Raw genomic sequence first — 15,799 nt, forward strand, 5'->3', positions numbered from 1 at the left:
CGAGCGATGAAGAGGAAAGAGGAGACAAAGAGCGACGTTTCACCGGTTTCTGGAGATTTTTGCCCTCATTTTATCGACGGAGCTCGGCGGCCGTTCGAGCCGAGGCAGCTCCCCGTCTCTTCCTCTCGCCGCAGTGAGTTTGTTTTCTTCCAAAGTCCGAACTAGTGGTGTGTGTGTGTGGATCACTTTCTCCATTCCCTTTGCCTCGGTTTTCGCCGGGAGAGAAATGGGCCGCGGCTTGCTCGGGAGCGGGCGTGGTATAGCGCGGCGTCCTCGTAGCTGAAAAAAAGTGAGGAACTTGTCCGCGTTTCCGGTCCCAGCTCCGGGCGCAGAAGCCGCCTAAAACTGTGAAGAAAAGGCGTTGCGAGTCAACGCATGTCCGCACATGCCGCAGAGAAAGGGAACTTGCTTTGAAAAAACACAAACAGCTCGGCACGCGCCTTCGCGGCCAGTGTCTTCTGACTTGCACTCTTTTTTTCGCGAAACGCATGCAGCGAAATCGTCGAGCGCTCCACGCAGACGCCCGCGCGTTTGCGGCTTGTCCTAGACTGCAAGGCTGGGGAGAGACGAGAAAAGCGAGAGTCTCTCCCGCGCAAACTGCCTCTTTCTTCTCTCTCTCTGTTTTCTCTCTTCCACACTGGAACAAGGGCAGCCGAACTCTGGACCGCCGCGGCGCCGAGAAACCGACCCAAGCCGAGAGGAGCTCGCGCGGAGCTCGAGTGACTCGCGCAGTGCGAGAGGCGCTCGTCCTGCCTGCGGTGACAAGACAGGTCTTTGGGTTCTATTAAAAGAAAATTTCTTGAGAAGAGCTCTTTGCGAGCTGCCATCTCGTTCTCCTCGACGGGTGCAAGTCTCCGGGGAGGAAGACGCAGAGGCGCTAGGCGCGAACGGCTTTCTTGCCTCCTCTCAGGGAGCGCATGTCACTCGGTTTTTTACACACGGCGTATTCAACGAAGAGACACGGTTCTAGTTTGGCTGGTGCTGAACTTCACTCCTTAAACGAACTGACTGAGATAAACAACACAGCATGAAAGCAGTGCCAACGTTATTGCGTTAGGATTCCGTATCACACACGAGTGACATGACAAAGTTATGAGCCTCCAAAAAGAGACAGGCTGGACGTCAAAGAACAGACATCATCCGGAAGCGAAGAGCTCGAAAGACAAGGGAAAAGAATTCAAGCAAACGTAGAAAGCAAAAGAAAGACTGAACTGCACTTGCACCTCAACGACACACATCGAACGTCTGCCGGTGCTCTTCTTCTCTATCCCGCTCTTTTTCCTCCTCCATTTCTCTCCTTCCTTCCACCTCTCTTTCCTTCTCTCCCTGCTCCCTCCTTCTCTTATTCGCAATGGAATCTGGACTGGAGACTCGACTTCCGGAAGGAAGAATCCTGGGCGCGTTGCCAGACAGTGCCGTAGCGCCCAGACACCTAGACGCTGCCGGAGGCGCAGATCTTCTCTGCGTCCTTTCTCGCTCTGCCCTGCCTTCCCGAGTGCCGAAAGAAGCTCACCCGCGAACCTGTCTTCCTCTCCCTCTTCCCCTCTCACTTGCTCCTGTCGTGCGTCACCAACTCTCGCAAGCCGAGCGCCCTCGCGCCGCGTCTTCGCTCTCTCTTCCTGCCATTCCGGTCGGAGAAGGTCGATCAGGACAGCATCCCGGAAGACTCGCTTCTCCTCTCTCCTCTTTTCGCCGGTCTTCGCTCTGCTCTGGAGCCTCTCGGCCGAGGAGCCACTGCTTCTCTCTCTCTCCAGCTGTTCCCGAGACAGCGAAAAGGAACAGAGAGAGTCTCCCGCACACCGTCTCTCTCGACCGCGAGACTCAGAAGACCGCCGCTGAAAACGAGAATCACGGCACAAACCTCAGCGACTGGAGAACCCCCCAAGAGGTGACAAGCAAGGAACGCTGGGGACGGAGGCAGGTGTATCTTGTCTTTCCTCGCGACTTCGCGCCATTCGGAAATGCCGGCACTCGTCGTCTTCGGTCGGCTTCTCTTCTGCGCGGGAGGAACGATAACGCAGGTCGGCAGATTCCTCCTCCGTCCCCTTCCTTCGTGTCTCTTCCGCCTCGCCCTCCGCGTCAGCTGGCGTCTGAGGCCCAGCAAGCCTTCTCCCCGTTTGCCTCTCCTGCATACGCACCAGGAAACACCATCTTTCTCCCGTCCTCTCTTTGCTTTCCCCAGGGTCAGACGGAGAAGAAGTCAGACGCGAGAACAACAACGTCCTCGTATTTACAGAACTCGCGTCGAAAACCTAAGTCTCCTTCCCTTCCAGCCTCCTCGTCGACGCCCACCTCCCTCTGTACTCCCCCCCTCTCTTCTGCTTCTTCCTCTCTTTCTTCGTCTCTCTCTTCTTTTTCTGTTTCTTCTTCCGTTCTGTCTTCTCTCGATTCGTCTCTTTCTTCTTCTGCTTCTTCTTCTGTCTCGGCAGCGCCAGGAGCTCTCTGTGCCTCTGCTTCGCTGGCAACTGGAGATCTGCGAGGCTGGCCGCGGGCCGCAACAGATCCCGCGGGCGTCTCTGTTCTGCTGGAAACAGGCGCCTTCCGCCCAGCCTCTCTGCCCTTCTGTGAAGCTCATTCGAGGCCTCTGAATGCAGAGGTGCCAATGGGACGGTTGCATGCGCCTCCGCCCTTGCCTTGGAGTAAGGCGCGAAATCACTTCGACGCTGTGGCTGACAAGACGGCGCCGGCCATGACTGCAAACAATGTCAGGAGCAATCTGCGACTTGCAGAAGCTTCTCAGACCCTTGCAACGGACACAGCTGTTTCTTCGTTCCCTTCGAATCTCCAATTCATTGCCTCTCGTCACTCGGCGTCTACCTACGCTTCCTCTCAACCTTCCCCTGGTCCGCATCCTTCGTGTCATCCTTCGTCCTATCCTCCGTCCGTCTCTCCTTCCTTTTGTGCACCTTGTTCCTCATTCTGTTCATCTTCTTCCTTCTCTTCTTCTTCCTTCTCTTGCTCTTCTTCCGCTTGCTCTGGTTGCTCGTTTTCCTCTTGCTCTTCTTCCTCTTGCTCTGGTTGCTTGTTTTCCTCTTGCTCTTCTTCCTCTTGGTCTGGTTGCTCGTTTTCCTCTTGCTCTTCTTCTTCTTGCTCTTCTTCCTCTTGCTCTGGTTGCTCGTTTTCCTCTTGCTCTTCTTCCTCTTGCTCTGGTTGCTCTTCTTCCTCTTGCTCTTCTTCCTCTTGGTCTGGTTGCTCGTTTTCCTCTTGCTCTTCTTCTTCTTGCTCTGGTTGCTCGTTTTCCTCTTGCTCTTCTTCCTCTTGCTCTGGTTGCTCTTCTTCCTCTTGCTCTTCTTCCTCTTGGTCTGGTTGCTCGTTTTCCTCTTGCTCTTCTTCTTCTTGCTCTGGTTGCTCGTTTTCCTCTTGCTCTTCTTCCTCTTGCTCTGGTTGCTCTTCTTCCTCTTGCTCTTCTTCCTCTTGCTCTGGTTGCTCGTTTTCCTCTTGCTCTTCTTCCTCTTGCTCTGGTTGCTCTTCTTCCTCTTGCTCTTCTTCCTCTTGGTCTGGTTGCTCGTTTTCCTCTTGCTCTTCTTCCTCTTGCTCTACTTGTTCTCTTCCTTGTTTTTATGGCATCCCGTTTTCTTCGTTTGCTCCTCTCTCTGTTTCGTTTCCGGGGTCCCGCAGGAGCACACCTGACCACTGCGGCTTTTCTCGGGTGTCTTTCCTTGCAGTGCCTTTTCTGGCGTCACCTGGAGGGAGGTCTGCACTTCCTCCGTCAAGTCCGCCTTCACGTAACTCTGTCTTCGAAGAAAAACGAGGATCCGAAGCGACGATCGAGCAGTCTTCTCTCGCGTTGTTTCCGACTCTCTCTGGCGAGACCTCTCCAGCGCGTGCAAGCCGCCTGCCACCCGTCAAAGACATGCCTCCGTTTTCTCCCTGCGTCTATTCCATGGCCTCTGAGAGCACCGGACCTCTGCGGTGTGTCAGCAGCTTGACGGAGTCTTCGCCGGAACAGATGGAACCTGAGAATGCTTTCCCCGTCTCTTCGAAAGGAAGCTCTCAACTGTTTCGGTCAAGTCCTTCACCTAACCTCATTTTCTCACTCGGTGAACATCCCGTTGCCTCGCGCCCTTCTGTTTCGCAGCCGTCCTTTCCCCTCCACGAGGCTGCTTCCCAAATTCCTCTCCCCGCCTCTCTCCCGGCTGCTGCATCTACAGTTCCTTCTCTCTTTTCGACTTCCTCGTCTTCCCTCCTGACCAAGTCGGTGGCCGCCGTTCCCCTGGCGCCGCGGGCGAGGCTGCTGGTCTCTGCAAACACGCGAGAAGCGCAAGAAAGAGAAGAGACGAAAAATCTCCAAAGGCCCCCCTCGACGTGGAAAAGCCTCGTCGAAACCGCGACACACCAAGGCCTCCAGGCGACCTCCTGTCTCACGGCTCAGAGGAGACAAGAGGGCATCTGCCCGCAGCGCAGGGCCGCTGCATACAGACCGAAAGGAGAAGGCAAAACAGACACACCTACCGCTGTTTTTGGGGTGAAGGAGAAACAAACGGCGAAGAAAAGCATGCTCTCCAATCCGGAAGAAGGAGTAGACGGGGAAGAGGAGGAACAAGGAGAGGAGAGGGAAGAAGGGAGAGAACGGGGAGAGGAAGTAGAGCTGTGGTTGGAGGGCATCGAGGGTCCAGGACGGAGATTTGATTTGAGGCGAGTGCGGCCGGACAGAGATGAGGAGAATCGACTACGAGGAAGACGACCAGACATCGGCCAGGTCACCCGTGAGAGTGGAGGGAAAGACCGTGTCTCAGACACACCAGAAGAGAACAAAATGTTCTCCTTGACGTTTTCAGCGAGTTCCCCGCGAGCGAAGCCACAGCAGAGGCACAGCATCAGCTGCATGCCAGACCTGAGCGGTCCCGAACCGCTCGCAGCGCCGTTTAGGGATAGGGGGGGAATAGACGAAGTGAATCGCTCTGGCGAGCAGATCGCTCCAGAAACAGAAAGGCGACAAGGTCGGTGTTGCTCGGTCCCTGGCTGGAGGGCATCAAGTTCGAGCCTGCATCCTCGAGGCCCTCCACGAGCCGCTTCGCTTCTCTGTCTCCTCCCTCCTGGCGCGCAAGAGTATGGTCTTCCCCCTTCGCTTGCTGAAGGAGTCCGTTGTTCTTCTTGTTCTTCCGCGTCTTCTCCTAGTTCTCCTTCTTGTGTTTCTCCGCGTCCTCTTTCCTGCTCCTCGCCAACGTTCTGTGGCTACGTTGCTGCTTCTGCGCGGGCCGAAGAAGTAGAGGAGCGAGAGCCAAGGCTTCGAGAGACGGAGGGGGCAAATCTGCAAAGACAGGCAACAGCGGGCGAGAACGAGCGTGGTGAGATGGAGCGACTGCGCGCATGCAGAGACCCCTTCCGGCAAAGGAGACAGGTCAAGGAGGACTCGAAAAGGGAGACCAAGGAGACGCGAGAGAGACAAGAGGGCGTCTCGATACCAGGTGGTCGAGGTCGGGGACAGCAAAAGACATCGAAGAACGGAGGTGAAGCTGCGCGAAAGGGAACGGAGACAACAGAGGGAGAAGGACTCGGAGGAGACCGGGAAGACAACTGTGGGGAAGGACAACTAAAGGCAAAAGAGATAAACGAAGGAGACCGAGAGAAAGCGGAGAGGACCGAGATCGGGGACTGTGGAGAGGCAGGTGGCGCGGGGCCAATGAGCGACGTCCCTGCAGAAAAAAGAAGGGGGAGAGACGAGAAGGAAGAGAAGCAGATACGCAAGCTTCCTTTGGAGACAAGGAGAGATCCAGAGGAACGAACGATGGAGGCACAGAGGGCGCTCCAGAGTGACAACCAGAAACGAGAGCTGAGAGAGGAGAAGCGACGCTCTTCCGAGAAGCCCAGCCGAGAGGCGTTGAAAGGAGAGGAGGGAGAGACAGGGAGAGAGGGAGAACAAGACGATACGCCCAAAGAGCAGAAGAAAGGAAACGAAGAGCTCGTAGCAGGTGTGAGAGGGAAAGGAGTAGAGGACAACCCGGCTGAGGAAGGAGAGGCGTCAAGAAAGGTGACCGAGAAACAGCGAAGCATAAACTTGGGAAGAGAGAAGGAAGGACAGACGCTTCTCGCTCAGAAGCAAAAGAAACGGAGAAGTCATCAGGCCACACACAGCAAGTCGCTGGACTCTGAAGCTGCACACGAGGAGAGACGAGACACCAGTGGCTGTGAAGCGACGGCGGCGAAGAAGACGATTTCGAGAGAACATCCACGCTTTTTGGCGAGGAAAGACGTCACAGACAAGGCTGGAAAGAAACCACCTGGTGGAGACAGACGCGTTCAGAGACAGGCAGCAAGTGCAGAGCGTGACGACAGCAGGGTCGTAAAAAAAACAAAGGAGAAAGCGAAAACGCGTGAGTGCCTTGTCGCTTGTGGCAAAGCGTCGCCGTCCTCACTGAGGGAAGGAGAAAACCTGAAACGTTGTGACACCCAGGGGGGGTCGCGTCACTACAGCGGCTTCTCCATAAAGATTGGAAGAAATGTAAGACCTCTCCCAGGCTCTTCTTCTTCTTCTCTTGCCTCCTCCTCTTCGTCTCTCACGTTGGCTTCCTCGTCTCCGCCGGCTCGCGCGGCGAGTCGTGTCAGACGGAGCCTTTTGAAGGAGGGCGCTGGCGACGCATGCAGCGGTTTCGCGTTCCTCTGCAGAGATGCAAACAACAAGGGAAGGAGAACGCAAGTTTCTGCAGAGAACGGGGACAAGGAGAAGAAGCGAGATCTGAACGAGAAGCGGGAGATCAAAGAGAAAGGAGAAATGAAGGAACAACTCCTACACGAGCGACTTCGGCGACAACAGGCAGGTGGGTTGTCTCGGCCGCATTCACTCCCCCTCGTGGAAGTTCCATTTTCTTGCGCTTGAGTCCTCTGTTGTCTCTTTCAATTAAGACTTTGAGGGTCTCGGGTGCTGCTTCTCTGGCTTGCCCCATGTGATTCTCGTTCTTCTTTCTACTGTTCTCAATCAGCGTGTTCTGTCTGTCTTTTTGCTATGTCTTTTTTCACTTGTCTTGCTTCTCTCGTTGCTCTATCCGTTCGTCGCTCCTCCCGCAGTCGCGTCCTTCTTCCTGCTCTTCAAGGTTTCGGAGCTTCCTCGACCTTCCTCCCATTGCCATCCACCTTGCCGCGTCCTGTCGCGACTCTCCGTCGGAGTCGCTACTCGTTGATTCTCTTGTTTCCTAGCTGTCCTTCTCCATGTCCTTGGACTTGTCTTTGTCTGCTCATCTTCCGCGTTCGCTGTTTCCTCTCCTGGTTCCTCCTCCTTGTCCTCTTCTCTGTTTAGCTTCTCTTCTCGGTACGCTTCTCACCGCGTCTCGCTCGTTGTCATCTCAAGAGGTATTCTTGTCTGTTCGCCTTACTCGATTTTCTGTCTCTCTCTTCTGTCTCTTTTTTCCCCCTCGTCCAGAGCACCGGTGCGAGGAGCTCGCGGGGCGCCTACGCGAGGTGAGCCTCAGGACAAAGAAGTCCTCCGCCTGAAAACGCCGTCAGGAGAGAGACGAGGAACGTTCTGCCCCATAATAGCAGAGATAATCTAAAGTTTCCCCGTTCACAGAGGCCAAACGATCTACGTCCGAGGCTGCGGACGGAACTTTTCTGGTGCAGGGAAGAGGCGTTCTTCTAAATTTGAATTCCTTGGCCTTTGTAGTGAATGTTGAAGTTCTGAATCGCTCTTGACTCGAACTATGTTCAAGCTTAAAATAGCTGGATCAAACATGCCTGTCATACGTTGTTTTCAAAGAGCATTATGCCTCTCACCTGTCTGCTCTCGTCCGGCCTGTAGCCTTTCTGTGATCTCGCGATCTCTCCGTTTGCCTCCAATATAGAAGCCGCTGTAGGTTGTCCCTGACTACGTATCTTTCTCCCGTATCTTTCATTCAAAACCTCCCCATTTGGTGTCTCTGAACTGTCCTCCTCTTCGTCACTTTCTTCCAATCCTCCCTTCGAGCCGCGCGTGAATCCTGTCGCTGTGTCGTGTGGGCAGATGGAACGGGATCTGCTTCACTACGCGTTTCTTCTGAAACGCGAGAGCATCCGCCAGCGTCGGCTTGAAGAAGACAACGAAGGTCTCCTGCATGCGCTCCAAGAAGCGCGTCTGCTTCTCAAAGCGGAATCCGACAAAGTGATGGTACACACAGTCCAGAGAAGAGACAGCAGCCGGGATGGTCTCGTTCATTTAACTGAGAGTGAAGCCCTCTTGAGCTCCTTGACTCAAGTCAGACTCACAACGCACAAATACAGAAAGAAGTCGTCTACATGTAAACATGAATATGGAGAGAATGTGTGTAGAGTTGCGCATCTGCAAATCTGTGCTGTGCAGCGGAGACGCCTGTGCTGGCACTGACAGAGCCCCGAACAGTTGAATTCGTCAAGCTACATTATCCCAGCAGCATTCCACGGACACACGAGTGAATGCGCTGGTTTTTCCATATACAAAAGTATTTATACTTATTTATATTTATAAACCGATACGCACAGAGAGACGCAGGACGTGAGTGCCTACGCAAAGAAGAGAGTATACGCCTGCTTCACCTGTGGCATTAGACGTGAACCCTGTCCCCCGGGCGTCTGCCTTTTGCGTTGTGCGACACAGACGCTTATTCTGCCTGGAGAGCCTAAGACTTCTTTCCAAGCAATTGTGTTTGTATGACCTTCTTATTTATCAGATGGCGCTAGCCACCCAGCGCGAGCCGCGTCCGCCCCCGCCGACAAGAAGCGAGGGTCCTCCCCGAAGCCTCAAGCCAGCTCAGAGCAGTGAGGAGCAAGAGCGAGAAAAGTTGGCAACTCTCCAAGGTGGGTGTTCCTCTTTGTCGCCTTTTTTTTCTAGCGTCCTCTTGTCTTTTGTGTCCCAGAATTCTCTCACCCGCAGACGCATTTTTCGACGAAGCAGACGCTAGCTACAGCAGATGTGTAGGCAAGGCAACAAACATTCAGATGTATCCTTGTCTTATCTATAATTGACTGCGCATGCCTATGTACGAAACTATTTATACCATGTCATATTTGAGGTCCTTCATATGCCGATAGGTTTGCGAGTGTGCTTCTGCAGAGAGGTATTCGGGGGGTGGTACTTGGAAGATGCTCTGACGCTGCTACAGTCTTTAGTCTGCAAGAGGAGAATTGTTATTTCCGTTCTGGATGGACTGCTGTTCCTCGAAAGAGTCCATGTCACATTTAGGGAACCCGCTGAGTCCTCAAAAAACACTAAAGAGCTCTTTCTTTCCACGTCACAAGCTGTATGCTCGTGCCTACGTTGGTGGTTACGTGGATGCACATAAACATCTGCGTTTTTCTCAGTGGCTTTCAGCAGGGAGAAGGAAAACCATCCTTGAAAGAGCGTCCAGACGCCTGCAGTCCCGCAGACATTGTCTCTGCGCATCAGAAACGTCTTTGGGCTGCATGTCACGTCCTTCTTCTCATCCTTTTGTTCCTGTATTTTCTACCTTCCTTGCTCTCGATCAACATTTGTATACATATGTACACTCTTGTGTGTATGTATTTCCGTAGGCATTTCTGCTTCACACTTTGCGGGTGGTCTGGGGAGAGGGGAATTGGGGTGCCAACTTTGGAATTTTCGCTTTCCTTGTTTCAGAGAAATTGGAGCGGGCGCTGGGTCGCCTCTCAGCGGAGGCCTCTAGGCGGCGAATGGCAGAGGTACGCATTTGCCTGTGAACATGAGACGCATTTACGCGATATCGTAGATACTCTGTAGGGCTCACATGCATACCGTCACATGCGCTTTGAGAAAGCCGGGACTGCAGAGTAAAAAATTAGCTCGCGCGCAAGCAGAGAAGTGTGTGCATTGTGTCAAACGAGAAGCCGGAGCGCAGTCTAGAAGATGTTCATGTCCCCTCTCGACAGCGACGTGCCTCTGTGCTTTAAATTAGATGCTTTTTTGTGAGTGTATCTCTCTCTGTCGTCAAGGATCTGCTTTCCAGAGAAACGCACACAGACATGAGTACGTTTATTTTCAGGCTCTTCTTCGCAAGACCCGACAGGAGCTAGAAGAACAACAGAGAGCAAAGGTCAGAAAACTCAGCACTGCAACGACGAAGCGAGCTCTAGAAATCTCTCTCACATGCTGTCGCACAGAACACAGAGCCCTTCGTCCTATGTTCGAGTTCGATTGCGTTCTCGTTATAGTCTCCAGTCTGGCGAGTAGGCTAGGACTGTAAATGAAGGTTTCCACGGAGCGAGCTGCAGCAAACGCGACGCTCGACTGTGTCGGAGGACTCGACTGGCTGGACCCTAGATCCTTTTCTTCCTTCTTTTTTTGGGGATGCACGCGCGTCCATGCTTGTTCGTGCGGGCGTTTGCCCAAGCAAAACTTTTCTGTCAAGGCGCAGGGTGCCCGGTGCCTTCACACATGTCGTACGCAACTATCTTCATGTTCAAAGGTTTTACCCAGTTTTCAACAGATGTTTGTGTGTGGTTGACGCGCATGCATCCGTCCATGCACACAAATGCACAGCACACGGGCCTTTCCCTTCGTTTTGGCCTTCAACTATAAGCCGAAAAAGCGCCTCCACTGAGCCTCCTTTTGTCGAGGCCACAGCGTCACTCGACTTTTCTTCGCCGTGATCGGACCGTGGACGCTACTACGAATCCTCCTACCATGCCTCGACTCCAAACAGTAGATTTTCATGTGTATACTAACGCGTGCGCTTAGATATGTACGTAAACATACATCTGCATACATAATATGAATGACCGTTTTTATGCATGCTTAGATGTACCTAGATATGACATATATATATATATATATATATAGATATAGATAAATAGATGTATGCAATAACTGTGAAGCATATGTTCATTTGCTCATATATGGATATATATACATATATACTTGGGCAAACACTGGATACGAGAGAGATCTGACCCAACAACATGGGAGGGCGAGACGGGTCGTTCTTTGTTCCGTAGTCCACACGAAAGGCTTTGTCTGTCCGTTTCCATTCCTCATCTCTCGCGTCTCTCCTCCTTTTCTCGGTTTCTCCTCTCCGCTGTAGATCACCAAGACCGATGAAGCGCCGGGAGGTCTCCTGGAGTCTTTCTCCACCTTCTTGCTTCTCGTTGACGAAGGGAACTCGACACAGTCGGCAGTTTCTCCTCGCTCTTCTCCAGCGTCTTCTTCTCCCTCTCCGCAGCACTTTCACTGTGCTTCAGCCGGCTTCTCCGCTGCACATGTAGCCGGTGACTCTCCCTTTGCTCTTCGACTCTACGAAGCTTCCGCGTCTCCCGTTGTGGAAGAAAGAGAGGACGCCTCACAGAAAAGCATTGAGGAAGCAAACAGAGACAGCGAAGTTGAGAAGGTAGCAGCTGACGTTGAGGTAGACGAGGCAGGCGAAGCTGAAAAGGAAGAAGACACAGAGGAAGAAGAAGGAGATGGTGTAGAAGAGGAAGAATACGGTAGAAAAGAGAGCGAGGAAGACCAAGAAAGTAGGTTCATTCCGAAAGGCGCGCTGATATGTGGACGGCCTGGGTGTCGCGCGGCCTCCGGTGAGGTGGCGGCGCGACGTGAATCTGTCATCTCCAGCGGAGCACAGAGTGAAAAACGAAATGCAAGAGAAACATGGAAGGAAAGGAGCTACGAACAACGCGCGTTTTCGTCACAGAGTGCCCCCTCGAACACACACCCTGGAGCTCCTGCCAGCTGTACCCAAACGAGGGTGGAGAGAGAACCGGCGGTCCATCACCATGCGGAGGGCGAGAAGGAAGAAAGAAAGATGAAGGAAAAAACATGTGACCTGCAAGGAAGCCAGCTTTCTGTTCCTCCTCGATTCATGTGTTCGCGCAACTCCAGTGCGCGTTTCGACTCGTCTCCTCCGAAATCCTTTTCTCCAGCTCCACAGTCTTTCGCGTCCCTCTCGTCCTGTGCTTCTTCCTCTCTTCCTGCCTCTCTGCCTTCCTCTCCTTCTTCCTCTCCCTGTTCGGCGCCTTCGTCTTCTTTCTCCGGTTCATCGTCGCGTCTGCTCACACGTTCATCTCTGGCATCCAGTGTGTCTACTCCTCGCGCCTTCTCGCGAACTTTATCCGCCTCGTCTGTCTCGTCTGTCTCGTCTTGGGAGGGTCGCAGCAGACTTGCGGTGCATGAAACGGTTAGACACCGCTCCAGGGAGACCGAACCTCCCTCTCTGCCTCGTGGTTTGGGCGTTTCTGTTGAAGACAGTGAGAAGCAGAGCCGCCGAGAAAGCGCAAGAGATTTCAGCGAGCTCAGGTACTTCCGTACGGCCCCGTCGATCAGGAGGGGAAGAGAACAGAAAGTGGAACAGCCAAGGGAGGAAGAGGAGGAGCGTCACGCAGAGACAGGCGGCAAATCACGAGCAGAAGCAGGCGAAGCAGGCGAGACAGAGACACCTATTCAGCGCAGGGGGGTCGGCGAGTCTCCTCACGCTGCGCGAAAAGAAAGAGGAGAAAGAGGGAACAGGAAGCTCGAGATAGATGGCTGGAATCGAGCAGAAGAGGCAAAAGAAACGCAGGACGCGAGAGACGTCCAAGGAGCGGCCGCCGGGAAAGAAGAAGACGCAGCAGAGACGGTGTGGCGAGAGATGCGGGGTACGCATGCTGGAGACATTTTTGCAGGAACCAAGAACAACGAAGAAAAAGGGAGACACAGTGCTCACTCCGAGGAACAGGAGCATCACGAAATGGGAGTAGAAGACAAACGTCGAGAAGACGATGCGAAGGAAAAGGAAAAGAAAAGAAAAGAGAGGGAAACGGGAGGAGACTCAGAAGGAGAACGAGAACAAGTCGCGCAAGAGGAAGAAGAAAAGGGAGAAGAATCCGGATGTACCACGCCTCGAGAATCCGGAGAGGAGAGAGAGAGCGATGAAACGAAAGAACAAACACGCAGGAGGAGGGAAACGAAAGTGGAAGCAAGAAAAGGACGTAGCGACCAAGGCACCGTGCGTGCAGCCCCGGGACAGGTTACATGGTGGGAGAGGAAGGCCATCGTAGCGGCGAGAGAATTCTTTCTCTCTCCCTTCAGAGGCCATGCGTCAGATCCACCGACAGGAGACAGGAGAGTCGACTCGCAGAGGGAAGGAACCGCCCAGAGCTCCAGTCGGCGAGGCGACGAAGCGGCAGGCGCACCGTATGCAGACGGGGAGGACGCAGACCAGCAAGGAGACAGCCAGGTCAAATCTCGCGACTGTGGAGGCAGTCAAAGAGGCAGGCGAAAGCATTTGAGAACAGTGCGAAGTGCGTCGGGGTCAAGAATGCGGGTGAAGACCCGAAAGGTGGAAAGGCAGACGAACGAACCACCACACAACCACGACAGATGTGCCATGAGGCATGCAAACCCCAGAGAGTTTACAGATTCCCTTCTGGGTGTACCTACGGTGGAAGTTGTCGGGGCATCAGAGAAAAGCGCCGCTTCGCCAAGAGACACAATCAGCCGGAGCGGTGAGACGCTTCGCTGTTCCTCTGGTGGTGTCGGTGGAACGCGTAGGGCTCAACTCATCACCTCGTCCCGGTCTCCTCCATCGTCTTGCCTGCGAACATGTCGGTCACCTTCCTCATCGTCGGCCCGACCTCGGCCTTCTTTCTCTTCTCGGAGCGCTTGTGCACCTTTGCGACAAGCTCTCGCCCTGGGATGCCGCTCTGGGCAGTCGTCAAGACAAGCGGGCTTGTCGTTCCCTTCCTCTTCTTGGAGAGATTCGGGAAGCGACGGTGACCGCCGTGAGGTGCGAGGCGTCCGCATCCGAGACACGAAGGAGACTGACGGAGAACGAGCGGAAGACGAAAGCAAGGGAGAGACAGAGAGGAGACGGCCGACGAGACGCGAACGAGAGGAAGACGAGAGCAAGGGAGAGACAGAGAGGAGACGGCCGACGAGACGCGACCGAGCGGAAGACGAGAGCAAGGGAGAGACAGAGAGGAGACGGCCGACGAGACGCGAACGAGAGGAAGACGAGAGCAAGGGAGAGACAGAGAGGAGACGGCCGACGAGACGCGAACGAGCGGAAGACGAGAGCAAGGGAGAGACAGAGAGGAGACGGCCGACGAGACGCGAACGAGAGGAAGACGAGAGCAAGGGAGAGACAGAGAGGAGACGGCCGACGAGACGCGAACGAGAGGAAGGCGCGGAGAAGAGAGAAACAGATTCGAGACACCCGGGCGACACATCCCTAGAGAGAGTCGGTGACTCGAAAGAAGTGCGTCAAAGCTCAAAGGACGAACCGGCCAGTGGGTTTAGAGAGAAGTACGGAGACTTCCAGTTGCGAAGAGAGATTCGCGAGGAAGCGTTAGAAGGCGGAGTATGCAGTGGAGAGAACAAACAGGGGCGAACGGCCAGGAGACAAGAGGACACAGAGAGAGACAGTCATCCAGGAAGAGGCGGCGGAGAGATACCCCAGAGACAGAACGACGGCGTGAATTTGGAGACCAAACGTCAGGGGCCAGGTGACCGTCACACGCTGGAACGAGAGGAGGCGAGGCATCGACAAGCGTCGTCGGTTGTGGTGAGGGAAAGCCTGGAGGAAAATACCCAAGAACGTGCATCTGAGGAAAAAAGCAACAAAGATGTATCAGGTTTATCGAAACTGCTATGTTATCAAAACCTTCGCGAGAGAGACCATCGTCCTTCATCTTCTCTCTGCTCCACGCCAAGTCGACAGAGTTGCCGCCTCCAGGCAAAAGCAGCCTCTTCGTTCTCCACTCAGCTTCCCGCCTCTTTGGAGATGTCCTCTGCTTATGGTTGCGGTCGCTTGTCTTCTCACCCTTCTGCGAGGCCTCTTTCCTCGCCGCCCTCACGCAAACAGTCGCCTCTTTCTCCGAGTTCTCCGTCTGCGCCTCTTCCTCCCGAACACGTAAGTGGAAATCTCAGGCCCTTCTCTAAAGAACTTCATCCGGGCAGTGCGTGCTCTACGCCATGGACACCCACACAGTCAAAATAGATGTGCACGCGATTAGAGACATTTTCCCGGAACTTTCTTCCGGACTGAAAGATACAAATGGCGCTTGGAAGAATTCCTTTCCTCACTGGCGGTCGCGTTGCTGTCACCGCGGATGGGTTCCGAGCAGAGACAATCGAATTTGAGATAATTTGAAACCCTGTTCCATTGGTATAATGCAAGCCAGAGAGCAGTCGGGAAGTTGACGTCTGACGTGTGCAACCGCGTCTGATTTAAGATGTGCATCAGGCCACAAGTAAGCGGTTTGCGACTTTCTTTTGTTGGCATGCGATTGCATACCCAGCGAGCAAGTGACCTCGTCTTGGAAAAGGGTGTTTAAGCTCTCGACAATCGCTGTACTTCGAGGTGATAAAACGAAACGAACACTGCCCTGTTGTGTATTTGTGTAAACACCGGAGAAGAAAGGTAGCGAGCGTGGCTTGTATGTCATACTCTGTTGTTCTGACCTAGACAAGCAAACGGGTTTCAACGGTGTGCACGGTGAAAGCATCTAGAATCAAAGCAATTTCCAAGCGGCAGTGCGAAATGCTGGACAAGAACGTGTTTTTATGTCACCTGCGCCCCGCCGTAAGGCTGAACAGAATCGGGGAAGCGTTCACTCTCAAAAGATATAAAAGAGACCATTGAGCTCACGCGTGCGTTCCTCACTTTTTCGCTTCTTCAAATTTACCGACGCTCGCAGAGCCTCTTATTCGCCCCTCTTAACATTTTCTCAGCTCTGTCCGTCTTGTTTGCTTCCGTTTCCCTTCAGCCTCCTGTCAATACGCGGCGAGTCATTTTGCCAGCGCGGTCGCTTCCCTGGCCTTCGTCTTCAGCAGGTTCCTCCCAGTCTGTTCCCTCGCCACCTAATGACTTCACTGGCGCAACAACCAGGAGTTGTGCATCCTCTGCAGTTCATCGAGTTCCTCCACGATCGCTCTCTGGGATGGCAC

The 15,799-nt window shown here is 53.9% G+C and overlaps 2 protein-coding genes across 2 annotated transcripts; one reads left to right on the forward strand and one right to left on the reverse strand.

Annotated features, from left to right (window-relative positions):
• Positions 1-2,871: 2,871 nt before the first annotated feature.
• On the reverse strand, positions 2,872-4,827 carry TGME49_295750 (IgA-specific serine endopeptidase; the record flags this gene model as incomplete). The annotated part of the gene is made up of 3 exons (XM_002371473.1): positions 2,872-3,536; positions 4,038-4,241; positions 4,743-4,827. The coding sequence occupies 3 exons, from the start codon at positions 4,825-4,827 to the stop codon at positions 2,872-2,874; spliced, it is 954 nt and encodes a 317-aa protein (XP_002371514.1).
• Positions 4,828-5,126: 299 nt separating this feature from the next.
• TGME49_295740 (hypothetical protein) lies at positions 5,127-14,849 on the forward strand (the record flags this gene model as incomplete). Its single annotated transcript, XM_002371472.2, has 8 exons — positions 5,127-6,758; positions 7,358-7,395; positions 7,934-8,164; positions 8,616-8,742; positions 9,542-9,603; positions 9,924-9,974; positions 10,962-11,391; positions 11,797-14,849. The coding sequence occupies exons 1-8, from the start codon at positions 5,294-5,296 to the stop codon at positions 14,847-14,849; spliced, it is 5,457 nt and encodes a 1,818-aa protein (XP_002371513.2). The 5' UTR covers positions 5,127-5,293.
• Between the last annotated feature and the right edge of the window lie 950 nt (positions 14,850-15,799).

The sequence above is a fragment of the Toxoplasma gondii genome, chromosome Ia (assembly GCF_000006565.2).
Source record: "Toxoplasma gondii ME49 chromosome Ia, whole genome shotgun sequence".
Classification (NCBI taxonomy): domain Eukaryota; phylum Apicomplexa; class Conoidasida; order Eucoccidiorida; family Sarcocystidae; genus Toxoplasma; species Toxoplasma gondii.